Raw genomic sequence first — 27,595 nt, 5'->3', positions numbered from 1 at the left:
GAATAACATCCAACTCAGTTGCTTTTAAGATAGTAAATATAAGACTGTTGTGAAGCTACTTAGGATTATGGTGCCAAGCTAAAAGAGGAAACATAAGCTAAATAAGATGTGAACCCAATTAATATAGTGCTGTGAAATTCAGGTGCTCAGGTGGCAATCCAATAATTTGCTTCTTTAAAAGAATGGTGGGGGGAGGCTATTGACTATTAAGTGGGGTGCAAAGGTTAGCAGCAGATATAAATTATAAACCTATCCTCCTGATATTTTTTCCTTGCTTCTTTGCTGCACAGAATTAAGTTTCAATTGTTACATATTCCAGAAAAACCATCCCTTGTTTAATTTTGTGTTAACCTATAAATCGTAATTACCTTAATTAGAGGAATGAGAATGGAGGTCTCTTAGGCCTGTTTGGATCATACTTTGCTTCTTTCCCGTGGGTAAAATAAAAATACCAATCTTTGCAACCTCTTCAAATAAGTCATCAACCTTGCTTCTTTGTCACCTAGTTGGGCATCGTGTCCTTTCAACCCCACCCAAACTACCATAATTTCTCTATGGTTGTATCATGCTATTAGATCTGCTCCAACTTCTTATTGTAACTCCTTGCAAACCTGCAGCACATAACCACATCAGAAGGCAGATAAATAAGTTTAACATGTCTATTAGCGGGAGAAACATGTCTCACCCAATAAAAGACTCCCTACTCTCAGCTTGCTCCAATATCTCTGCACAAATCATTTCCTTTGTTTCATATAATCCATCAAGCATATCAAGAATCGTGACCTTTGTAAGAAACATAACAGCCAAGACACTGATTAATAGAATCAAATATTCAAATCCCTGATTATGCAGACAGCATTTATGGTACTTGATTAAATCATAACCATTGATTTTCTTTAATCATGATCATCATAGACTTTTACTTACCAATCCATCCCAAATTGTAGTGAAGAGACAGTAAGACATTTAATTTATAAAAGAAACATAACAGTCAAATCACTGAGTAATAGAATCAGTTTTTGAAATTGCAAAAGGCGTATTTGGAAGCATTGTTATCATAATATGGAAGTTTCACACATTGAATGATTTTTGCCAATTGATTTACTGATATTGTTTAGACATATCGCCATGGTTGAAATAGCTACACTGTAATGTAGAAAATATCTTATGGCTCAAGATGATTTCACTTTGAATTATATTAACTTTTTTTTCAACCTTCAGTATTAGCCCAACATGTGTGTGAAAATTTGCAAGAAACGTGGACAGAGAAATGAGAAAAAAATAAAGAAATGAGAATTTATGTTGCCTTGTCACCTCTCCGTGGGTACTATAGCAAGTTCAACTGACAGCCAACAATTATGGGTCATAGGATAGGGGGATTTAGAAGAAAGCTCTAAAAAAAGGAGAAATACAGTTGATAGTGTTTTACACATTAATCATTACACTGAATAAAGGTGTTTCAATTAATTAATAACCCTTATTAACCTAATGTTTCTCATAATCAAGAACTCTCATTCGTCAAGAGCTGCTTCATAACAGCTTAAATTTAAACTCCTCCTAACTTTTAGCCAAATGAAATGCAGATTCATAGAATCACATAAATATTGTGAAATAGTTTGTTTTAGAGACAAACAGGTAAAGAAGATTTCACCTTATAAATGAGACCAAAGCTGCTCAACTGCTTTGTTTCACATTTGAAATCCATCCTCATTGTGTTGTACCTCATGGGTATGACATTTCTAGGAACATCAGAAACACAAAATATAGATGTTAGCCTATAAAAGCTCTAAAAAACTTTGAAACACGAAAACACTTGCAAATTTGGGGTTTTGGACTGCTAACTTCTGAGAGTAAGTAGAAGATGGAATACAAAGCGTAGAGTTGGAAGTGTTCACTCTCACCATTCTCCTTCTTGCATTTATTTTTCTTTCTCATCTCTGCTGAAAGTGAAGGAAGAGTTTCTCATCTCAATCAAAATCTCAATATAGGATATGCAGTAGAAGAATATGAAAAAGAAACAGAATCTGAAGCAGCTGTTTGAAGGAAAAAAATGTAGTATATGATAAAGAAATGTCTAATGTAAGCTTGAAGAAAATAAAATGAGGCATAATAAAGTGTGTAAGTTAGATTCTAAAGCAGGGAGAAACACACTTAAAGCAGAAACACTCTATCTCAATGATTTCCAGTGTTCCTTTCCCTTTCACCATAAGATGGCTATAATGTCAAAAACTAAATGAACCACTTATTTATTGCTGATTTTCAGCCTCATCTTCATTCTCCAAGTCTGAATAACATCCAATCTCAGTCCAAGCTATAATAATTGTATGGATTCATATTAGCAAGTCATATTCTATTTGTTGACCTCTAATTTGGCTTCCCATAAGTCCAGAATCCTGCAATGGCAAAGGGGAACACACACATGTATAAAGGAATGCTCACACCTCCTATCAGAGTACAATAGCAATAGCTTGTGTAAGCTTGGCTTCTAGTATAAATACACTAATTACTAACAGTTATAACCACCAATGATAATACAATAACTGTTTTCAGTTACTCTCTCTCTCTCTCTCCCCTCTCCCTTCTTCCAGTTTTCTTTGAAATTTAAAGGTAGCTTCCCCTAAAAAATTAAAATTTAAAGGAGTTTCTTTCAGCTGAAAGAATGAACTTGTCACTAAAATATAATGACTTAAAACATGATACAAAATAATAACACCTTCAAATAAGTGAGGCTCATGTATGAAAGATAATAAACCTCAAGAAAGAATACTGATTAAAATATTTGAGGTATTCAAAATATAATAGAAAAATATACCAACCTCAACAACATGACCTCTATCCATCACCACAATTCTGTATGAATCATTTGTATATGTTGTAAACTATAAGCAATACGTTGGGGCTCAGGAGTAAATTCAATCAGGAGTAAAATAATACTGCAAAGCCAAGGAAAAAAAAAAAGAAGGAACAAATCTCCCTGAAATAACAAAACAGATATGAAACAAAGTCTGAGGTTGTGAGGAATTTACTAACTAAGAGAATCAGGATTTGATATAAACATCAAAGCTCTTACCTTGATGGAGGATATAATGTAGAGCACCTGCCAGAATCTGATTTAGGGTTTCTACGAAACATCAGGTATTGTATCTGATGTAGATAATCGGCCTGCAAACCACAAATTTATCAAAATCAAAATACAGGCACTAAAACATACATCAATTAAGGCCTGAATACCTGCGGTGTCGCCGTCGTGGCGTTGAGAGGAAAGAAGCCGGGAGGGGCGATTTACACAGAGTCGAATTCATCAATTCTATGCCACCCATAAACATCTCAGTTACACAGATTCGAAACAGGAACCGAGAGGGGAAGATAGATGCGATTCAAGGGGAATTGGAAGGGGCCATGCGAGATTCGATTGAAGGGGAAGAGAGGGAGGGAGCGATGAGAGAAAAGGGAACCGAAAGGGGAAGAGAGATGCGATTAAAGAGGAATTTGAAGGGCTATGAAATGCGATTAATACAGATCGGAAGAGATGATCTTGAAGGTTGAAATGGCAGAGGATATAAACGCGAATGAAGGTTGAAACGACAGCATATGTAAACGCGAATGAAGGTTGAAACGGCAGAGATGTAAAACGCGTTTAGAATCAATGTGGTTAAGGAGAGATGAGTGAAGGATAAGGAGAAAGGTGTAGGATAAGAAGAATGAAGGATTGAGTGCCATGTAGGATTTTTCCTGATATTAACCAATCAGTAGATGCCAAGTAAGAGATGACTGTGCGGAGATCTTTTCCTAAATGTATATACTATGGATTGCATTATACCAAAATTTGAAATTCAAATGATATTATCAAATTTGAAATTCAAATTGAATACACCTTTAATTTAAATGCTATTATATATAGCTAATTAGAAAAAAAAATACACTTTATGGTTCATGGTGTTTCTATAAGTACTTTCATGTTCTTTCATATTCATAATATTTCTTTTTTTTTTGACATTTTTTTTTTTCTGAAATAGTTAGGTATCATTTTTTTCATTCTCCCTTTATAAGATAAGGGTTTTCACTTTCTTCCACTTTTGATTCACCATATTCTTCTTCCCTCCCTTACTTTTTTTTAACATTTTAGTGTTTCATTGAATTATAAAAGCAAAGTACAACACTACAAAAAAAGTGTTTTTTAGAGGCATTTATTTTGTTAAATTGTGGCATTTAATAAGTGCCACATGTGCTGTTACCGGCATTTACTTAGAGTGCCCCTATTCCAGATGCCACAACTTGTTTGTGGCATTTTTTGCTTAAATGCCGGTTTTACATGCCACAAATGGTATTGGCATCTTTTAAATGCCACAAATGCAACAACCATTATATAAGACTCAAACTTTTCTGGCAGCTAGTAAATGCCACAAAATTCAATGTTCAATTTCAATAATATTTTTCAATAATTGATTATACTTCCTTATTTTTTTCCATAGACAAATTCATGATTTGTGCTAGACCAGCACCAGTTCCGATACAATCTCATAGACACAACAAATAAGTTATTTCAAATTTAAACCAAAGTCAGCAAAACTACAGTTTCGATACAATCTCAGACACAGGATAGATTAAGTCAAACTTAAACCCGAGTCATCAAAATTAAGCACATATAATAGAAACGCAGACAACTGCAATATGTTCCTTTCAATAATCTCTCTCAGGAGAATTATTCTTATAAACATAAGAATGAACTATGTCTATGTCTATTCCTATGAAATAAAAAATAGTATTGAAAGCAACAAGGGGCCACCCATCAACTGTTGAGAAATCAAATCCCACATCAGACCCAAATGCCAATAGGTGCCTTCAAAGTTGCCAATCTCAATGCTACATCAACAAAAACCAAAATTGAAATCAAAACAGAGCAAAAGGGTGAGGAATAGCTGAAGTGAACAAAGGTGAAAACAAAAAAAGTGCTTATCCTTTAACTTCCACCACAAATAAGTGAAATAACAGATCATCATAAGGCAAGAACAGAAGCAATACCTTGGCTTTCTCTAGAGCTTCAGGAACCTTGTACGAATCTTAGTGGCTTAAAAGAGTCGGTTGTTAAAAAGATCAAAGCCTAATTATCACCATGAAAAATGACCATTGCAGATTCCACTGCAACTCTGTGCTAAGTTTTTTAAGATCACTACCGTGAAATGATTCTTATACCAATTAAACTATAACTGATAAAATGAAAGCCCAAATCTAATCTAGCCTCTGACTCTCAATTATAAAAACCTTCCATGAATTTTCTCAACTAGTCATTCCGTCTTGGCAAGCATGAACATGTGCTGTTTCTGATTAGTAACAGCTAGTTCATGGAAAACTCTATACTCTGTAAATCTCTCCATATGCAACTCTCTAATATAAAATGAAAGCCCTAATTGCAGTTCAGCTCAGCATATCAATTTCAACAAAAACAATCCAAATGAAGCCACTCATATCGCGAAAAAATGCGGCGATTTCTCCGCATTCAGAGGGTAAAAAGCATAATAAAAATCACATTAACAACAGCAACAACCTCAACCAAATAAAATGGTGGTGGGTATAAAAGGTACCTGTTTGCCCCCAGATGGACTGGGAGTGGATAAACGAAATTGATCGGAAAACCCAGTTTCATGCTGCTTCTTGTGCTTTCTACTACCTTGACAATAAGACCTTGAATCTGCATAACTTTCTTTCCGATTGGTTAAACTGTTTTCCTTCTTAAGCTTCCCAGAAACACCCAAAGCCTTGTTTTCCCTGCAAGCTCAGCATTTCAGCGTTTCCCTCAGCCATGCCAGCCGAGCAAATTGGTAATTATAATACATAAACATAGACATGCAGAACCAGACATTACCATGCTTCTTTTAAATTGCAATTTAAGAATATATTTAACACTCACAAATCACTCTATGCATCAAGATCGTGGATACAAAAAATGCTTAACCACTACTTAATCATAGAATGAGAAAACCTCCAGCAGATTCAAAATGAACACCTCAAAGAACAATTCGATCAAAATGCCTAACGAATAGGAAGATGGCCAAGAAGATTGAACATGAACTCGATCAGGTCGCCAAAGGAAAGAGAAATGAGTAATGGAAGGTATGCATACCAAGGGTCACGATTGAGAATGTCACAGATATCCATGTTCAATGCCTAATCCATACCGATGAGCATGTCGCTGGTGGGAAGCTTCCATGCGTGTGCGAACCAGAGTCGATTCCGTGAGCAATTCCATGTGTGACCAAGCTAATCATTCTCAAACTGGAATCAAGATTTTCTAATCATCTTAACATAACTCAGAAAATGAATTATGGTCAAGAAAACATCATATATAGTGATAAAGACGACTAAGAACTGAATTCGCCTAGTCCTCAACCGCGTCAAATCAATTAAAATTATGAACTGACCAAAATAATGATGGCTGCCAAAACACAAAATTGGCGAAACTAGAAGTTATATGATCTACACTAGGCATTAATAAGCGGAATGATGATGCAGTGGATTCAAACACAATGCAATGCAATGCAATGCAATGCAATACAATTCAAAGTGCATGCACAATACCAGTACAAGTAAAATTGTGCAAACTACCAGTACAGAGGCAAGGACCAAGGAGAATTACCTGAGTATACGTATGAGAACCAGAGTCGATTCCGTGAGCAATACCTTTATCCATTCTCCAACTACTGATGTTGATGCGGGTAGTATGGGATCACCGTCAAACCCAAACACCTCCAATCCCTAAATTCTCCGCGTTCAGCCCTACAATTCCTATCTCCGGCACCGCAATTTCCAATTCAGTGTACCTGCGAGTAAGAAACAAGATCGAATTAGAAGAAGAAGGGCAAGAAATGCAACCTCTCGAGCTTGATTGGGTGATTTGAACTCCGAATCGAACGAAACCAAATCCACTGACTACCTACCTTGTTGCGCCACCTGGACCCTGGTGGTAGCCGGAGTGGAATCCTGGAGGTGTCGGCCATGGAGCATCGTGGATCTAGGGTTTCTTCTCCGGTGAGTATCGTGAACCAGGAGAATTTGCTGGATCTGGAAGCAGAGGAAGGAGCATTGCAAGGCTGCAATGGAGATGGAGCGGTGGTCGCACTGGTGTGATGTGGTGATAGAGGGACGGCGGTGAAGGTTGCTCCACAACGACCGAGCATGACGGACGATCGGGGAGGACGACGATGGTTGTTGCGTTCGTGAATCGGAAGAAAGCGTGGAATTGTTTGGAGAGCGTTTGGGAGAAACGGTGTGAAACTATGAATCGCGTGAGAGTTTGGTTAAAAATCTGAAACTTTGTGAGTGAAAGTTAAAAAGAAATCGATGATTTTTCTTTTTTCTTTTTGGTTTAAAAATCTGAAATTGTGTGAGTGAAAAAAAATAAAAAATTATATATTAAAATTGAAAAAGGTTATTTGTGGCATTTGAGTTAAGTGCCACTTCAGAAAATTGCTGCCAAATAGCTCCTAATTAGCTAGGAATGTGTTTTTAAATTAGTGGCATTTAAGTTAAGTGCCACTTCAGAAAACTGCTGCCAAATAGCTACTAATTAGCTAGGAATGTGTAATTAAACTAGTGGCATTCTAATTAAATGCCAGAATAACATACGTTTATGGCACTTTTTGGTAAATGCCACAAATGTAGTGCCACTAAAAACCAGTTTTTTTGTAGTGCAACCCCTACAAGAAAAATATTTAGGGTTTTAGTGTTTCATCTTTAATCACTTTTGCATGTTCTTTGTGTCATCATATGGTTCGTCTTATCAATATATATTAGAAAAGAATAACTTCTAGCATGACGTGTCAGCCCCTAATTAATTCTTAGTGACGTGTCATTCTCACGTTATTTCTCATAAAAAAATTCCACATGTCATTCTCAGGTATTTTTAGAGTATTAATTAATTTTTATGGTATTTTTATTGAATTTTCAGATTTTTAATTAATTCTAGATTTTATGAGTTTTTATTGTGATTTGCTAGATTTTAGTAGTTTTTATCTATATTTGTTTCTCTATTTTAGATTAGTATCTACATATTTTTTTTTTAAGATTTTGTTTTGTTTTTATTGTTATTTGTTAGATTAGTTTATTATTAGTCTTATCTCATCTCATTGAGATTAGAAAAGAACAACTTCTAGCATGACGTGTCAGCACCAGATTAATTCTTAGTGACGTGTCATTCTCACGTTAATTCTCATAAAAAAAATTCCACGTGTCATTCTCAGGTATTTTTAGAGTATTAATTAATTTTTATGGTATTTTTATTGAATTTTCGGATTTTTAATTAATTCAGGATTTTATGAGTTTTTATTGTGATTTGCTAGATTTTGGTAGTTTTTATCTATATTTGTTTCTCTATTTTAGATTAGTATCTACATAAAAAAATATTTTTTTAAGATTTTGTTTTGTTTTTATTGTTATTTGTTAGATTAATTATTATTAGTCTTATCTCATTGAGATATAGTTTAGATTTGTTACTCTATTTTAGATTAGTATCTACTTAAATAGTTAAATAGAGATAGGTTTAGATAGATTTAGTTTCTTTTTATCTCTTTGTTAGATTAATAATAAACTAAATCTTAACAGATATTCAACAGAGTCCTTATATGTCTTTGGCTTCTCTGCATTTTTAGGACTTTCTTCTTCCCCATCTTCTCTATTCGTACAACTTGCTTTGTTCCCTTTTCATAGACAATATTTTGTTCTATTGCTGCTGCTTTATGCTACCTTTAATCCATGGAGACTACCTTCTTGATTGAATGATTGACTTTTACTTAATTTTTTCCTGGCCGACAAAGAGTAAACGTGTTTTGATTCAGGTTCGATGTGAGAATTTTTGAAATTGCTATGTTCGCACAGATCCTTCTCAAGGATGACCTTCAAGCTGTTTGTTTCAGAGACCGTGAATGAGGAATAAATTGATTGAAGAGGTAAGCTAACATAGAAATAGAAATCGTTTTGTGTTTTATGTTTTTGATATGTTATTTGAATTGTGATCATTGTTATTGCTCACCTTTCTTTTCTTGGATTTTCCTCCTCTATATTGTGGACTGCACTCTATAATTTAACAACTTTAGTGTTTGTTACTGTATACATATGCATGTAGTTTTGTTGTTTAATCAACAGTGATATAGTTCTCTGACATAGTGTCATCTAAAGTTGCATACTTCACTTTGTTATTCCTGACCCTATTTTATTAGTTATAGCATCGTATTGAATGTTGTTTTTAATAAAATATATACAAATTGAATAATTCTAAATAGTTTGTGTATATTTTTTTTAAAAAAATTGTATATTGGAAAACACAAAAAGCCGTTTGAATTAATTTTTTGAATAGGTAACTGGATTTAAATTTAAGGCATTTATAAAAAAAAATCACATGTTGACAAAAAATATGAAGAAAATCCAACAAGTTATCCAAGCACATGTTGACCTTTTTAAATTTTAGATTTGATTAGGATTTAAGTTGTTTATTTTTTGATTTTTTCTTGGGTATTTTATTTTATTTTGAGAGTTTATGCAAAACTTAAAGCTTTTGGCTTATTAACTTTTATGTTTTTCAAAATCTTTATATTAGTTAATGAAGTGTATGCTTACAAAACACTAAAATTGAGTGTCTGAATTTATGTTCTTTAAATATCTACATCTTTATTATGATTGTTCTTACATTCTTAGCATCTTAAATATTTTATAATTTAAAATATTAATCGATGTATCAAATACAATAAACAAATTTCCCGTGCAACGCGCGGGTAAAATACACTAGTTTAATTTATTTTATTCTATTCACATTTTAATATCTTATTTAAACATCTTTTTTTGTCTACGTGCTCTATTATGAAATCTTAATTTTTAACATATGCAAGGCAATGGAAGATTGAACAACTCACAAATGTACTTCAACATTAAGATTAATAGTGTCAGCAATATCACATACTAAAACTTTCTCTTCTTAATAGTATACATGTTTTTGGTTTATAAATTATTAACCTTTTTAATGTCTTTAATAGTTTTGGGCTCTATACCATTCGATTATTATTTTGTGTTTTTTTATTTTAGAGTTTCTTCTTCTTCAGTTTTGTATCCTGACTAATTGGTTAGATAAATTTGCTATATCATGGAAATTTTTTACATCTCAAGCGAATAAAATTTTAAAGACAATGTCGTGTGACACGTCCAAACAATTATGATTCATATTTTTTAGTTTCAGATCAATGTAATTTCATTAAGTTTTCATTGCAAAACTTCAAGTGCAAATTTATTAAGTTCAATGCAAAACTTCCAACAACCAAAGTTCAACAACTTCAAAATGTCTTTAAAAAACAACTTCAAAATGAAGTGCAAAAACCTTTAGGCATTCACCAACTTCCACCAAGGTTTTTACAAATCATATTCTTTCGCTTCATTTTTTTAGTTTTTATATTAACTTTCAAAATCAAACATGTCCTACGCAATATTATACATATTTTCTAATTTCCGCCTCCAACGATTTTCATTTTTATTAATTCTTTTTAAAGTTCAAAATATATATGAACGGTGCTAGCTATATAGACTAAAAAATGCATTCATGAAACCCACGATGTTGTTGGTCTTGGTTTTTCTAAATAATAAATATATTAATTTAATTCAAAATGTAGTGATGGAAGTATGTGAAAATCAAATTTTAAATATATTAATGATCTTTATAGAAATATTAAAACAAAATATATTTATTAAAAAAATACTAAATCTGATTAAAAAAATACCCTATTTACTTGGAAAGATTAAAAAAATACTAAATCTGATTTAAAACAAATTCTATATTTATTAAAAAAAATATAAAAACAATATTTATACGAAATAAATAATTAGTTATTACACCTAATTCAAAAATAATATTAATACTAGGTTTTTGTTTCAACCAATGTATAAATACGAATTTGAAGAATAGAAATAATTAAATAAAAAATAAAATGATTCTAAAAAATATGTACAAACATCAAATAATTCAGGATCCCGCTAGAATAAAAATGTAATCTCTAAATTTTTATTCAACATATTGAAATTTAAATTTGAAAAAACTATTAGTGATGCTATAAATGTATCAACACTTACTAGGCAGTTTAATATCGAGGAAACATAATGATTTTTATTTTCTTTTAAGAGCAAAATATTAACCAGCTATTTATGTCTTATTTTGTATATATTTGATATTCTTAACCTTATAAATATTAATACAATTTTTTTTGAAAAAAATATTAATACCTTAAAAAATATTAATAACAAAATATCAATCATAACTTAAAAAATTCCATATTTTTTTTTTGAAAAGAAGTATAAAATAAAAATATGTTTTTGTAACTATTAACCATTTTCGAAAAAAAAATTAACTATTATGGATGCCTCAGGGTGTGTGTGACAAACTGGATGCTACTATCAGAAATTTTATTTGGAAAAATAGGGATGGTCGTGGTATTCACTTGGTTGGGTGGGATCGTATTGCTCTCCCAAAGAGACTTGGTGGCTTAGGTTTGAGAAAAGCTAGAGACCATAATGTGGCTTTATTGGGTAAGCATGTGTGGGAGATCCTGGTGGACTCTAATAAACCCTGGGTGCAACTTATGAAAGCTCGTTATTTTCCAAATTGTTCCTTTCTGCTTGCAACTGAGAACCAAGGATCGTCGGTTTGGAGGGGTTTCTTGAAGGCTAGAGAGGTGTTGCGTCCTGGCTTTGAGTTTAAGATTGGTAATGGCTTGTCATCTTTCTGGCATACACCCTGGTGCACTCCTCAGCCGCTGTGTCAGCTTGTGGACTTTGTACATTTTTATGATGTAGAGCTGCAATTAAAGGATATTTGGGATGGTGAGCACTGGCGGTTGGAACGGTTATGGACGGCATTGCCTGCTAACTTGGTTGCTATTATTAATGAGGTTGCTGGTAGAATCAATCCTGGAGTTGCAGATAGTGTTCGTTGGTCTGGGCACATCACAGGAGAGTATTCCACGGCTTCTGGCTATAATTGGATTATTAGCCAGCGTATACTTGCAGCTCCTGGTGACAACTCTCTGAATTGGACCTGGATTTGGCGTTTAAAAACACCTTTGAAGTGCTCTTTGCTTGTCTGGCTAGCGGTGCAGAATGCCCTTCCAACAAATGCATGTCGCTTCCAGAGGGGTATGGCTGCGTCTGATAGGTGCACCTGGTGCAATGCCGGTGAAGAAACGGTTCTCCATTGCCTTCGGGATTGTGACCAAGCTTCGCGGGTCTGGCGGCGCATGGGTTTTACAACGACAGGACCTTCGTTTGGCACTCCAGATTGCAGCGCTTGGCTTCGAGACATGCTGGTTTCCAACCCTATTGCAGCAGCAACTTTGTGGTGGATTTGGAGGGCTAGGTGCTCGTTTTGCATGGAGCACACGCAGCTGAACATTCATCTTCTTGCTTCCAATATTACGGCCATGGCTTCTGATTTGAGCTACTGTTTCGGGGAGCCTGGTACGGTGGGTCTCGCGGCTCCTCCAAGGCTGGTTTCATGGCTTCCTCGGGATGAGCATAGCATGGTCATTAATGTGGATGGTAGTGTGATGGATAACCCCAAGAGAGGTGGGTATGGTGGCTGTCTTCGCAGCGGCTTGGGACAATGGTTTGGAGGCTTTTTTGGTTTTTGGGATGACCCAAATATTCTACACCAAGAGTTGCTTGCAATCTATTATGGTTTGAATCTAGCTTGGGACTATGGCGCTCGTAAGGTGGAATGTCAATCGGATTCCCTTGATGCTGTGAATCTTGTGTTGTCAAACCCTTCGCAGAGACACATGTATGCTTCCCTCATATGGGATATTAAGGACCTCTTAGCTCGTGCGTGGGATGTGCAACTTTACCATACTCTCCGGGAGGGGAACGCTTGTGCTGATTTCCTAGCAAAACATGGGGCGCAACAGAATAATAAGCTCGTGATTATTCAACAACCGCCAGAAGGGATGAGCTTTCTCTTGCTAGCTGATGTTATGGGTGTCTCCTATGTGAGACCTTAGTTTTCTTTTTATTTAACGACAAGTACCAAAAAAAATCAAAATAAGGTTCAACAACTTCAAACAATTTTTTTTTAGAGAATTCAAACAAAAAATAATCAATACTTATTTGGAAATTTAATGCTATACATAAAAAGAGAATTATTCTTCCTCTATCCCATATCATGTGTCACCACCATGTTGATTTAGTTTCTCTCTATTAAAAAATGACTTCATCTACAGATTTTTCCTATACATAATAAAATTTCAATTTTAAATATATTAATGGAAATATTAAATTCATTGTGTATGATTTATTTGTCTCATTAAAATTTCAATTATAATTATTATTATTATTAATCATTATTAGTATTATTACTTCAAACAATTATTATTATTATCATGTTTAAAATTCAAAATTATGTACCTTATAATTTGGATGGCATATTCTACGGTGAAGGGCGGTAGTACGGCACGGTAGTGGTGATAGTGATAAACGTAAATATCTTATATAAAATAATCATCCAAAAGATTTTTCGAGATTAACATTAGTATCTTATTTTCTAGGAAATATTAATATATAAAATCCATAAAAAATCAACTTTAAATATTTTTTTTAACAAGTGATTGTTTGAATCTTTAGGTCGAGAGTTCAATTTCGAGGAGTCGCTGTCTTAGGTAGACCTTTGACCTTCATCACACCCGGGCAGGAATTGCGAGAATAATTTAAAAAAAAATTAACAAACATTTATATATTTGTGCAATGAATAATTATAAAAAGATTTTTTTTTAAACGAACAAACAAAAAAATTATAAAAAATTACAAACATAAATTTAAGATATTATATAATAACGGTCACCCGTGCCTTGCACGGGTTATTCAACTAGTTTTATACTATAGTGTTCTAAAACCAGACCGGTCTGTCGGTTCAATCAGTTGGACCGGAAAATTGACCCATGATCGGTTCAATTGTCATTTCATATCATTTATGTAAATGAATCGACATCACACCATCAACCCAATCAATGTACTCGATCAAACTTAGGGTAGACCGATCAAACTTGCGCTTTGACAAACACGAGAAATGGATCCCAAGTTATCAAACACGGGTCAACCTTAGTTTGAAATTATTAAATTTCATGTGGTATGTGATTGCTAGGAGAAGAAGGTCGGGCTTTAGAACCTAGTAGGAAAAAAAAGCTAAAACATTTAGGGTTTAGATCATATTGTTGGAAACCTTTCACATTGTTGGAAACCTTTCACAGTTTCACAAGTTAGGATCAACATAAGATGAAATTAATAGGATAAAATGTATGGTAGTGTGTAAGAATATGAAAAAATAAACTTTTATCTTATCTTATAGTAGTTTATTTTATTTTAAGTCATTTGGAATTTTTTTTAAATTGATTTGAATCATTGTTTCCTTATTTCATTAAGACAAGGAGTCTATCCATTACTGTAAATATGAGTGAGTATTCAACTAGTCATTCACTATGTAAACTCTAACACAATTTGGTTTCCTCTTCTCCCGTCCTCCTATTTTCTTTACATTATTTCTCTTTACATTGTATCAAGAGCATGTTCGAACACTATTTTGTTGTTGGGTTTCTCAAAATTTGAAACTTCATTATGTTTTTTATTTATTCACTAGAAGCAATCAGTAGAAGCAACCACCATTGAACGTAACCCTACGCGTTGCAACTTGCCACCACGCGTCGTCGTTCCAAGCCAGTGAGACTTAGAAAAAAAGAGCATAAGTCTAACAATAGATGATGTTTTGCTTTAGTACACCTTGACAAAAGAGTATAAGTATAATAATTGATGATGTTCCACTTGAGTATTGGCCTAGGCAAAGCAAGTTGGGTCGCCAACAACTGTTGTCCTCTTTTCGCGTTAATCACACGTGTCATCTCCTTCTCCCTTCCTCCAGCGACACGAGGCTGCATCTTTTCTCTAACAACCACCTCACGGAGATCGTACCCCAAAGGTTTTTGACGAGGACAAGCTCTCATACCTCTCCCTCTGTTATATTTTCTTCTTCTCTTTGGCAATGACAATGCTATCTCTTATTTTCTCTGCTCCTCTGTGACAATGGCAATGGCAATACCAATGGTGGTACACTCTCAGTAGTTTCCTTTGTTCTAAAGGGTTTATTTGCAACAATCTGAAAGCTAAATTAGTTTGGCCTAACTTGAGGGAAAGTGTTAGAATATTAAAAATATATCTTATAATATATTTATCATATCTTAAAGTCTTTTATCTTATTTAAGGTAATTTAGATTATTTTCTAGACGATTTTGTTTTCATATTTTATTAGGATTATAGATATATTTATTACTATGATATGAATGAGTATTTAATGTTTTAATCAACTAATAATCATTCATAATGTGAACCCTAGCACACTTCTGGTTTTGTTCTCTTTTATCTTCTTCCAGAAAATTTTACATTACCTAAACAGAGATTATGAGACTTCACATTTATGTCCATGTCACTAGATGGTGTCATGTGAGACATGTGTAGAGATTAAAATACAACATTCAAAACTTAACACCACATCCTTGGCTCCTATAACTTTAATCATGGAAATGGATTCTAAAACAACCCATGATCTAATCACAATTAAATATCCTAATGCTCATCTTTGCGCGGACCTAGTGAAGGATATCAAATACCTAGCTTCTCTGAACTGTAATGTTTCCTTCAAGTGATTTTTAGAGAAGTTAATCGCTGCGCCGACCACTTGGCTCGTCGGGGGCATACTTCTTAGGAAGAAGAATTTGATTCTGCTCATGTTCCTCATTCTCTTCTCCCTCTTCTAAGAGATAATAATGTAATTGGGGTTGCTTTTCCCCGGATTGTCCAATATTAGTTCCGTCCTTGTTGTTTGGGCTTTGCCCCTATTTATAATAATAATAAAAAAACTTATCATCGAAACTCACTACATAGCATCCTATGCCACTAATCAGGACATTTTTAAGTAGACCAAAAAGAAAAGGAAGAATGAGAACGCAAAATGAGTATGCGATATAATGACGAGGCCAACTCCATCCTCAAAATCAAAATTAGGCCAGAGTGATTCAGAGTGAAATCTGCCATGCCACAGGCGGCTGATTGCGTGCAACATAACACTCTGTGCTTCAAATCAATGGCTCCACCAGGAAAGAAAAGCTTTAGTGCATATCTAAATTAAATTTTGTTGACTCATCATCATCCACACTCCGCACATATCAGGTCGATCAACATTCATCATGAAGTAGGGCACACCATCATCACTTATTTCCTGCGGACCCCAACCTTAGCCTAAACGAGAATGTCATCAATAAGAAGGATTTCTCATTGGCAAGGGACCATTAATCAATTGATTATAAGATATTAGTACTAGAAGTTACAAATACACAATCTCTCATTATAAATACATGACATCTATTTAGAGATTGTAGCTAGGCAGCGCTCAATCTACGGGACAAATAAAAAAAAAACCCATAGAATTCCATTCATTTCACTACTACAGAAAAGACTTTTCGTCACGGTTAAAACCGCTCATTCGTCACGGTTTAACCGTGACAATAGAAGGCGTGACAATTGCTCAATTGTCACGGTTAAAGGCGGAACCGTGACAATTCATATGGCTGTTATCACGGTTTGCAAAACGTAACCGTGGCAATAGAGGCAACATATTGTCACGGTTACCTATTTAACCGTGACAATAGAGGCCACATATTGTCACGGTTACCTATTTAACCGTGACAATTGATTAGCCTGTTATCACGGTTTGTAAAGAGTAACCGTGACAATAGGTTCCCTCTATTGCCACGGTTGAGTAAGTAACCGTGGCAATAGGTGACCTCTATTGCCACGGTTGTAACCGTGACAATAGGTCATACACCTGGTCTGTGAAATTGCTACAGAATTTTTGATTTTTTTTTTACCTGGTGTGTGCATAAATTTTAGTACGTTTATATTGAAAAATAAATTGCATAAAATCACCAACATTCACATATTCTAGCCAAATTACTCAAATATTCCAACCTTGAATAAGAAAACAATACATTTACACTAATTTGTCCAAAACAATACTAATTGTTGTTGAGAACATACTCTCACAAGAAATTAAACCAAATAGCCAACACTAGCCAGTACAGTACATTGCTTGAACCAAATACTCTAAAATAACATGCAGTGCAGTTCCATACCATAAGTAGCCCATACTCTCACAAAGAATTAAACCAAATAGCTCACACTAGGCAAAATTCTTTAACACATAAGTAGCCCACTCTTCTTTAATTTCATTTAGTTGATCCTCATCGTAGAAGCCAAATTGACAATCAGAGAAGTACTGCAAAATGATGGTAAAAGTAACAAAATTTAGAGTCACACTTAAAAGTAGGAAAAATTAAGAATTTAGTCAAAGTTCCATACCGCTTGTGGAATTGTAGATTTTTTGTGCGCAATTATCTCCTTTAGAAAGCTTAGTACATAGTACCCGCAATCTATATAATTTGTTTGGGCAGGGCACTATAAAAAACAAATATAATATATATCAGTGATTTGGTAGCTAGATCTAATTGTTTTCAGCTATGTAAATATGTATACCTTTATAGTATTCCATTTGGCTTTGGACCATGTAATCCTCTTGTCATTGCAATTAGCACGGTAGATCATCATTGCACTAACAAATTGAATGAAAAACTCATGATATAATTGCAGAGAAAACAAACAGCTAAAACTAAGCCAATTTAATCTAAAGGGTGATCAAAATATAATTGCAGAGAAAACAAACAGCTAAAACTAAGCCAATTTAAACCCACCACCTAATACCCAAAACCTCCAAATTAAATTTAACCACACCATCAGCACTTAATTTTCCTGAGATAGTATGAGGGGCAGTTAAAATCATGTAGCCATGTTTATTAGTCTTTTTCTGCATTAAGTCCTTTAAATCATGTGAACTAAATGTCTAAAAACCAAGATAAAATACTTATCAATTATCATGCTAAATGGAAGCATCAAGAACGAAATCAAATTAGGTCACAATAAGATGCTAGAGAACAAAAATCAAAAGAGAAAGCATGCGAACTGAACTGATTCCTGAGATCCTAACAAACTCATATTAGAGGAAATTCTAATTAAATAAAAACACAAATCAAAGAAGGGATGCATGCTTCTCACTCTTTAACTCTCTCTCAAGTTCATCTCCACAAACCAAAAGACTAGAACCACATGCATCATTGATTTCTCAGTGAATCTGCCCTTTTCTACAAAACTGAGATATATAATATATGATGAAAACTGGAACAGTTTTTGTCCATTCAGGTGCTCAAATATAAAGCTTCAAATAGCAACCTTAGTTGCAATTCCAATCTCGGAATAAAGGAGTTGAGACTTAGGAGTTTTTTTTTGCACAAACAGATTAAGCACTAGCAACACTTTGAATAATGGAATACAGATGCTGACACTATTCTACTTATCAACCAAAACAAAATCTACAGTACTTGCCTGTGTAGCAAAGAGGCGGTATGAGGGATGGAGAAGAAAATCAACAAATTCACTCAACTAGAAGAGACATAACTGTACAATCATACTGTAAGCACAGCCGAAAAATAAAAACTCATACTTTCAGTAAAATTATTTATCTTCTGAACCAAGAACTTGTTCCTTGAGCTCCTGTACTTTAGCACCTAGCTCATCTCTGTTTTTCTTGAAAAGCAGATAACGGGTAGTTACAAGCAACTATTTTTAATCCTCCCAATTCAATACTATATAGATCCTAGATATACAACTCCCTGATTGAAATAAAGATCAAATTTTAAACACTAACTAAATAAGCCCAGGATTTGAAATAACTTGGAATGATTTTAGATATTACAATTGAATGTTTCTTCCCCCTTGATCTCTAACCCAATTTCTTTTCTGTGATTTTGCAGTTGGAACAATCAATTTTATCTTTCAGTCTTAAAAGGGCACAATTCAAATGATACTCACCAAAATAAGATATATATTAATGTGAGAGTACTAGGTGTACTCCCAGGACCAATACACCAACATCTGTACAAAGATTTTTTTAGAAAGCTGAATATATTAACAATAGAAGAAATATACAAACGAAGCAGAAGGCAAGAAAGTTCCGGCTACCAACTAACAAGAAAACAAAGAACAATAAAAGAAACTAGGCTACTTGAAAAGAAACTAAGGCTACCACAACACAAAAGAGCAGAGAGCTGAAAAGAAAGACAGGAGTTAGAGCAAGCTTCCAGCAACAGGCAAGAACACCAAAATAACATCAAGTTCCCTCTAGATTCACAACCGCCAGTCACTTGAGCTGAGAATAATCACCAAAAGCACAGGGAGAAGCCTCCACTAAATGAAACAGAAGCACGAAATGCCAGGGAGCAAAAACAGAAACAGTGCAGATCCGTAAAATAGCAGAACACATCAGCCAGGGTCCAAAAACAGAACACATCTGTACAAAGATAAAAGAAAGAAACAGAAGGAGACAAACTAGGTAAAAATTCTGTTTGATGAAAAGCACAATCTCATAGCAATATGGTCACATTGTCTGGCCAAATCACTTCCAAACCCGTACCAATTTGAGCAGGGCACAGCAGCAAAAAACTTTCTCAATCACACAAAAGTCTGCAACTACCAGTACGAGAACAACAACAACAACAACAAGATCACACAGATTTCAAACAGTCCCAGATTTTTGGCCACATGAGGGACAGTTTAAAAGAAGCCCCAAATAACTAGAGGTAATGCAGGACCAAGAAAAACCCTAAGTGAAACTTAGTTACAGATGAACTATTTGAGTTGGTTTACGGGGGAAGCAGAGATGAATATTACAGCAGCAAGCACTAATTAGGGAGTAGCAGAGATGAATATTAGAGAGAAAGGTACCTGGGCTTTGCAATGGTGCTCGAGAAAGAGAAGTGCGCGTGACAGAGAACGGCGCGAACGGCGAACGGCGTGACGGAGAACGGCGAACGGCGAATGAGAGGGAGCAGGAGAGAGAGACCGATTGAGAAGGCACATATTGGAGAGAGACCGATTGAGAGCGCGCGAGAAGAGGTTAGGGTGCAGTGGTAGGGTTTTTCTCAGGAAAAATTGGAGGGGAGGGAAAAATAAGAGCCAGATTTTGTCTGTGTTTAAAAAAAACTTCTGTTGTCACGGTTCCAAAAAAATAATAATAAAATATTATTTCCTTTTGTCACGGTTCCGTTTATAACCGTGATAATTGACCTTTTGTCACGGTTCCGCCTACAACCGTGACAATTGGGGCGTGGCAAAAGGTCAAATCTGTAGTAGTGTTTGCTTTCAATAATACATATTTTCATTTCCATTTTTGCTAAAAATGAAAGGAAATAAATATAGACAGTACACTCCATATATACATATACATGAAGTAGTACATGTCTAGAAACACCAACAATACCATAATTAAGGCCATGATAAAATCAAACAAACAAAATTAAAGCAAGACAAATCCTCCGATCCTTACAAAACAAAACAGAGACTGGTGATCTGATCATCGTCAATGAGCAGTACCCGGGGTTTCCTTTTCCTTGTCTTCAGTTGGCTTTGAGTGATAACCAGGAAGTTTTTCCTTGATCTTGTCAAGAAGACCCTTCTTATTCTCCTTGGCTTCTCCTTCAGCTTCAGTAGCAGTTTCAGTTTCATGCCCTGCCCCTGATGATGATGATGATAGGGGTACCTGATCACCCTGTTGATCTGTCTTCTTGTGCTGACCTGGCAGCTTCTCCTTAATTTTGTCAAGGAAGCCTTTCTTTTCCTCCGTCGACTCAGCCTCATGGTGTGTTACTGCTACAGCTGGATGATGAACCTCCACTTTCTCAACAGGAACCGAGGTGTCCACGTCGTCATGCTTCTTCTCACCTCCGATCTTTTCCTGAATCTTCTCCTTCAATCCCTTATTTTCCTTTTTCTTCTTTTTTTCTCCATCTTCTCCAACCTCCTCCTCCTCTTCATCAATGGACTGTAAACATCGTTCAATGCATTTTTTAATCAAATACGTACAATCGATTAAGTTATAAGTACTGATCAGACCATCAGTTAATTAAAAACAGAGTAGCGTGTGTAGAAAAGAAGAAACTTACAGAGCTGGAACTACTGTTGGATTGGTGAAATTTGCCCAACAGGCTGTGGTTCTTCTTCTCCTCCTCATTGGAAACCTTGACGTTGTCAAACTCAGTGAGGATCACCTCCTCCTCCTCCTTCCCCTGAGGTTTTTGATGATCTTGTTCCTTTTTCTTTCCGAGAAAATCAAAAACCCCACGGTCATTGATCTCAATCTCATCGGTGGTGGGGGTGTCGACGACGTTCTTGTTCTCCTCAGCCATGATCAATCACAAATAATTAAACTAGAAGAAGATGGGATGACAAGTAGTAACATATGAATGAGTGTGTGTGTGAGAGGTTATGATGAATGATGATGATTGTTTAATTTGGCATGCAAAGATAGGAGGGAGAGAGATTTATTTATATATATTGGCAAGCAACAATGATATATACACCCCTCATTTTTTAAACACTTCATTTCCACCTATTTTTGTTTCTATCTCTCTCCTCTTATCATCTATCACATCTCATATTTTCTCTCTCCTACTTTTTCTTTTCTTTCTATCTCTCTCCTCATTCCACCTCTTCCACCTCTATAAGAGGTGTGTAAATAACATTTTCCATTGGCAAGGCATGGCATGTCGACGCAAATCTAAAGCGATTAATTAATTATTAATTAATTAAGAAAATAAAAACGTATCCAATGACATTAGGACTAGTGTTTGTAACCGACAAAGTGCGAGAGAGGCGAGGAATCTGTACATAGATGTAGGATGGATTCATTCATTCAAAAACAAAAGTAATGGAATCAAATGAATGAATGAATAGTGATGGACGCAACACAAGCAACGCTAGCGTGTAATGTGGGCCCATAATTGTCGACCTCGATCAGTTGAATTTGTAAGGTCGGTGGTCTGTGGGGTACGTGGCACATGCACACTGGCCAAGGCGGGCGTTTCTATACCTTTGTCATTTGCTGCACGATACTCCACTCCACTTTAAATCACATTTCCAACACAAATCCTTTGCCTTTTCTTATGAATATATATTTAGTTATTTACACACTTAGGGTCTGTTTGGTTCGGAAAGAAAAGGGGAAGGAAAGAAAAGAAACGAAAGAAAAGGAAAAGGAAAGAAAGAGAAAGGAAAGTGAGATGATTTTTAGGTTGTTTGGTTGAAAAGAAAGGGAAAGAAACAATGAGTGGAAAGAAAAGTGTGTATATATAAAATGATATAAACATCCTCAACTCTTTTATATTATAATCATTATTAAAAAACTAATGTGAAAAATTATCTATTTTAAAATACTATTTTATTGTTCCATGCATTAATTTTTATTATTATTATAATTTATACCCATATAAGAAATAAAATTTTCTTAACTTTACGTAGAAAGTTTCAGAAATTTAAATACTTTACGCCAATTACAAATTAAATTAAAAACAGTTGTAATAATAAGTAAGAAAAATGGTTATTTAGTCTTTTCAAATTGAAGCACTAGTAAGCTGCAGTTTTTTCTCCAGTAATGATATATACACACCTCATTTTTAAAACACTTCATTTCCACTTCTTTTTGTTTCTATCTCTCTCCTCTTACCACCTCTCACATCTCATACTTTCTTTCTCTTACTTTTTTCTTTCTTCATATCTCTCTCCTCATTCCACCTCTTCCACCTCAAAGAGAGGTGTGTAAGTAACATTATTCGTTTTCTCTCCAATTTGGAAGGAAAGCTTTTTTGTTGTGGGTCCCGCAAAAATCAGTCTTTCCATCCATAACAATGCAAGCAAACAGAGGTGCACAATTTTCGATAATGTTTTCCTTCCCTCACCCTTCTTTCCTCTATCCATCCACCGTTCCAAACAAAGCCTTAATAAACCAACAATGACTTATACACGCCTCATTTTTTAAACACTTTATTTCCACATATTTTTATTTCTATCTCTCTTCTCTTATTATTTATTATATCTCATACTTTCTCTCTCTTACTTTTTCTTTTCTTTATATCTCTCCTCATTTCACATCTTCCACCTCAAAAAGAATTGTGTAAGTTTTTTTTTGATAAGCCAATGATAGTTGTTAATTGTTAGTAAATTAGTTCTTTCACCAGAATTTGAACTCTGACCATTCACCTTGCAATAAGTAACATTATTGCTTAATAAACACTAATTTTTGCTTTTATCTCTTTCTTTTTTATCACGTTTATCAAAGTTCCATTTTTTCCCCTAGCTTATCTAAAAAAAAATCAAAGTTCCATTTTTCACATACTTTTTTTTTCTTTCATTTCATTTTCACTTACTTTTTTTTTATATTTTTCTTTTCTTATTATATATCTAATTCTTTCTTCTCTTCCTATCTCACTTTAAAAGTGGAGGTGAAATAAATATCAAACATAAAATTATTTAAGTTTAGGGGCGCACTGTTAGATTTCATACAATTCCAATTTTCAACTAACTTCTCAACAGCTCAATCTGGTGTGAACAGGTAAAATGTGACATTTGATGTCTAGATATGATTCACATAAACCAAACACTTGAAGAGGTGTTCATTAAGCAAAAAAATAAGGATGCGGTGGTTGCTTACAAAGCTATGTTTGAACCGGTACTTAACCGTTTCTTTCTTTCTTCTTTAATGTATTATATTCAGAGACAATCGAGAGCTTTGCAGTGAATTTCAATGGAAGCAATCAAATTTCTTATTTTAGATTGAGTTGTGAAAACTTTGAATTTAATTTTGATGCAATGTCATGCTAAAAATTCTTCACACTAACATTTTTTTAGTACATCGGAAATATATATTGCACCTGCTAATGATTGATCATTGAGCCTCTCTCACCCAACCTACATGTCCCCTGACTCTTGCAACTTGAGCTATCATTCGAAAACTTTACACTAACATTTAATTTAATGCCACACACTCAAAAGCAGTTAGATTTATTTATTTTTTATTTTAATTAAAATAAAAGTTTATTTTCTCATGTGGAGACCAACCATCACATTTTATGTAAAGAAGTTCTACACTTATAATGCATGCAATTTAAATCAAAACATGAATAGACAAGTTAATTTTCGGAAATACAAAATATGGTAAAGGGATGTGTTGGTGTCCCCGAATGATAGTTCAAGTGGTAAAAGCTAGATGACATATATGTTCGGGGTGGAGAGGGGGCAATTTATCTTTCCGATGTAAAAAAAAAAACTGTGTTGGGTTATTCTTAATAATAAGGTATTTTATAGGAAAAAATTATTAGGATGTGTTAGCAATATAATAATTTTAGGATGTGCAAATCAATAGAACCGAAGGCATCCTATGATTATTGTTGTGTTGTTTTGGACCAGCTATATTTTTTGTCAAATTTTGTTTTGGACCAGCTTTTTTTAACGGCTTACTTGTATGCTTGTAGACTCCTTTTATAGGCCTGCTTATTTAATGGGCCACTTTTGAGAAAAAAAAGGAAAGAATTATATTTGTGTTAGCCACATTTCTAACATTCATAGCTGGAGCAAACATAACCAAAATGGAGGTTCAACTGGACTAACAAGAATGGTAATCAAGCAGCCCACTGTGTAGCAGTGATGAGTCATCAAGGAAGCCTCCCAGCCAACTGGACATGGAGCCAACCCCAGCAGCTTACTCGAGCCCTGTTCAAAGACAGATCTGGTGCCACTGCTGCTGAACATAACCAAGCAAGTGCTAGTGCCTCCCTTCACCCCCACCAAACTCCAAATGGCCATCACGCATCAAGAGAACAAGGTCACCCAACCAAACATGCTATCATGATTGGCTCAATTCTCTGTCCTCTTCCTAGAGAACCCCCTACAGGAATTGGTTGAGGCTCCCTAGCAACTTCGACTAGGAGACAATATTTCTAAAGTTGCTTGATTCTTTCAATATATTCCCCAATGTCTTCTAGTCTTTTACGTTTAGTTTTCCTTTCCACTCAGCAATTATTGTTGTTTTTACTGTTATTGTGTAGTGTCACCATCCAGCTGGTGCTTCTTAATGTCTTACCTTGTGCCATGCCGTCTTGGTTTCCTGTTGGGCTTTAAGCTTAGTTCTATCAATATAATTCATAAGAGTAATGATATATACACACCTCCTTATTTATACACTTTATTTTCACCTATTTTTATTTCTATCTCTCTCCTCTTATTATCTATCACATCTTATATTTTCTCTCTCTTACTTTTTCTTTTCTTCCTATCTCTCTCCTCCTCCACCTCTTTCCACCTCAATTTAGAGGTGTGGACAAATAATTATTGTAATCCATAACTTTTAGACCCAAAAAACTACTTTTTTTAAACGATTAAATACTAAATTAATAATGTTGATGTTATGAATATTTGGATGTCCATCAGAGTTAGGAGTCTATGAGTCAGGCCCACATGTATACTTGTTCAACACTCTAAACCTAATAGTATAAATACAAGGGAGTCTGCACCTAGCAGAGCATCCCCATCACACTATTTCTCTATCTCTTGTTCCTCTCTTCTTCTCTCTTATTTACGTGCTTACTCTTTATTCACAACACGTTATCAACACGATTGTCTCTCCATAATTCTTAAATGAAAAAGTGAAAGAGTAAGTACCACTTCCAGAGTAAGTACCACATCCATGTGGAAGGTTATGATTTTAATTTTTCTTTTCTTTTCTTCTTCCTCCTTCTCCTTCTCCTTCTCCTTCGAATCATTTATCTATGAGTCCAGAAGTACCATAGTAATAAGCATTAATCTTGAAGATTCATAGCCTTACAGTCAAGAAGCACTGTAATTGAATTATTTTACATGAATCAGGAAGATTCATAGCCTAGCACTGTTATTGAATTATTTTGCATGAATGAGGAAGATTCATAGCCTTACAATCCAGAAGCACTGGAATTGAATTATTCTAAAAGAATCATGAAGATTCATAGCCTACAATCCAGAAGCATTGTAGTTGAATTATTTTTAATGAATCATGAAAATTCATAACCTACGAGTCTGGAAGTACCGTAGTTGATTATCTAAAATATGAATCCTGAAGATTCATTGAAAAAAATATATGAATCCTGAAGATTCATAACCTACGATGAATCCTGAAGATTCATTGGAAAAATATATGTTTCCTGAAGATTCATAACCTACGAGTCTGGAAGTACCGTAGTAGAATTTTTTTTAAATATGATTCCTGAAGATCATATCCTAATTGTATTGAGATATATTCTCTTTGAGCTATGAGTCCATAAGTACCATAGGATGAATACACTGGAGAACTAGAAATTTATATGGATATTAAATCCCAAAAAGATTCAATCGATTTATTGGATACGTTTGAGAGAAATTACTCTATGATTTAGTTGACTTGATCATTCTTCATTCCTTCCTTGATGTGAATGAAATATTATTGAATCTTGCCACCAGAAGTGGAAGAGATAAAGAAAGGTCATGAGATATATCATAATGGGAAGAGATCAAGAAAAGATTCATAAAATATACTATATTATTAAATTGATCTCTGTATTGAATTTACTACTTTTTATATGATTTGTTACATAAATCATTTTCTGATAATTGATTAAGTTAAATTGTGATATCTTATCTTTTAAATTGAATGACCAATATATGCTGTTAAGTAAAGTTTGTAACAAATCTAAAACATTTTGATCAATATATATATATATATATATATATATATATATATATAATTTGTTGAAAGTCGTTTATATCTTTTGAAATAAAAAAAATGAAAAAAAATTAACCGTGCATTTATATTAGTTGAGAGATTTTTTTTTTTTAACTAAAGGAAAAGAAATTCTTATCGTTTCTTTTTTTCAAAGATGTACTTATATAATTATTGTTTCTCAATACATGAATGATTATTTGGTTATGATTTTTTTTAAATTAGTATCTAAATCTCTATTAAATCTTAAAGGAATTTTTTTTTTCTAATATGTGTAAATATTTATGAGATTATAAAGAGAGTATATTTAGGAATAATTCTATGGGTTTATTATAAAATTATTTTAGTTATGATAAACAAATTTGTTTACATATATTTGGACTTCCTTCTTGTATCATAAAGGAATATTTAAACAAACTTAGCTATTTGAAATAAACAAAAGAAGAAGACCCTATAGTCTTTTGTCAATATCTACATTATAGTTCCTGAAGAACTATATCATTCCCATTATAAATGATCAAGTTGATTGAAAAACATGTGTCTATCATGTAAGCTACAGAAGTAGCTATATTAAGGAAAGATTGAGATATTTTCTGAAGTGAATATTTCAACAAACATGGCAAAAATTGTGATCATTTAGATCAACGCATGGTCAAATGTCCCTGAAGGACATCCAATGGCATATATGATATTGTTTCATGAAATGAAACTTTGGTGGTGGCTCTCTAGAAGAAGCCTATGAAATTTCATAGCAATATCTTAAAATGGATCATTGTCACTCTTGAAAAGATCTATTGATCAATAATCTTATATTTTCTTTTGAAGAAACAACCCCAGATGCGGTTTCAATCCTAAAAATGG

At 34.2% G+C, this 27,595-nt stretch overlaps 1 protein-coding gene and 1 long non-coding RNA gene across 2 annotated transcripts; both read right to left on the bottom strand.

Moving 5' to 3' along the window:
- Positions 1-2,915: 2,915 nt before the first annotated feature.
- On the bottom strand, positions 2,916-3,662 carry LOC130718350 (uncharacterized). Its single transcript, XR_009012594.1, has 3 exons — positions 3,232-3,662; positions 3,071-3,162; positions 2,916-2,974 (listed from the first exon to the last, which is right to left on the bottom strand). It is a non-coding gene; the product is annotated as an uncharacterized LOC130718350 (long non-coding RNA).
- Positions 3,663-20,124: 16,462 nt separating this feature from the next.
- On the bottom strand, positions 20,125-21,477 carry LOC130721079 (dehydrin DHN1-like). The gene is made up of 2 exons (XM_057571809.1): positions 21,117-21,477; positions 20,125-20,995 (listed from the first exon to the last, which is right to left on the bottom strand). The coding sequence occupies exons 1-2, from the start codon at positions 21,357-21,359 to the stop codon at positions 20,534-20,536; spliced, it is 705 nt and encodes a 234-aa protein (XP_057427792.1). The 5' UTR covers positions 21,360-21,477; the 3' UTR covers positions 20,125-20,533.
- Positions 21,478-27,595: the final 6,118 nt, after the last annotated feature.

Source organism: Lotus japonicus, chromosome 5 (genome assembly GCF_012489685.1).
Source record: "Lotus japonicus ecotype B-129 chromosome 5, LjGifu_v1.2".
Lineage (NCBI taxonomy): Eukaryota > Viridiplantae > Streptophyta > Magnoliopsida > Fabales > Fabaceae > Lotus > Lotus japonicus.
This window is presented reverse-complemented; position numbering and strand designations above follow the sequence as displayed.

Bases quoted from the DNA above. Each gene is read 5' to 3' on its own strand.
- LOC130721079 (XM_057571809.1), bottom strand. From the start codon at position 21,359: ATGGCTGAGGAGAACAAGAACGTCGTCGACACCCCCACCACCGATGAG. The intron at 20,996-21,116 runs GTAAGTTTCTTC...CGATGTTTACAG, and splicing joins CCAACAGTAGTTCCAGCTCT to TCCATTGATGAAGAGGAGGA.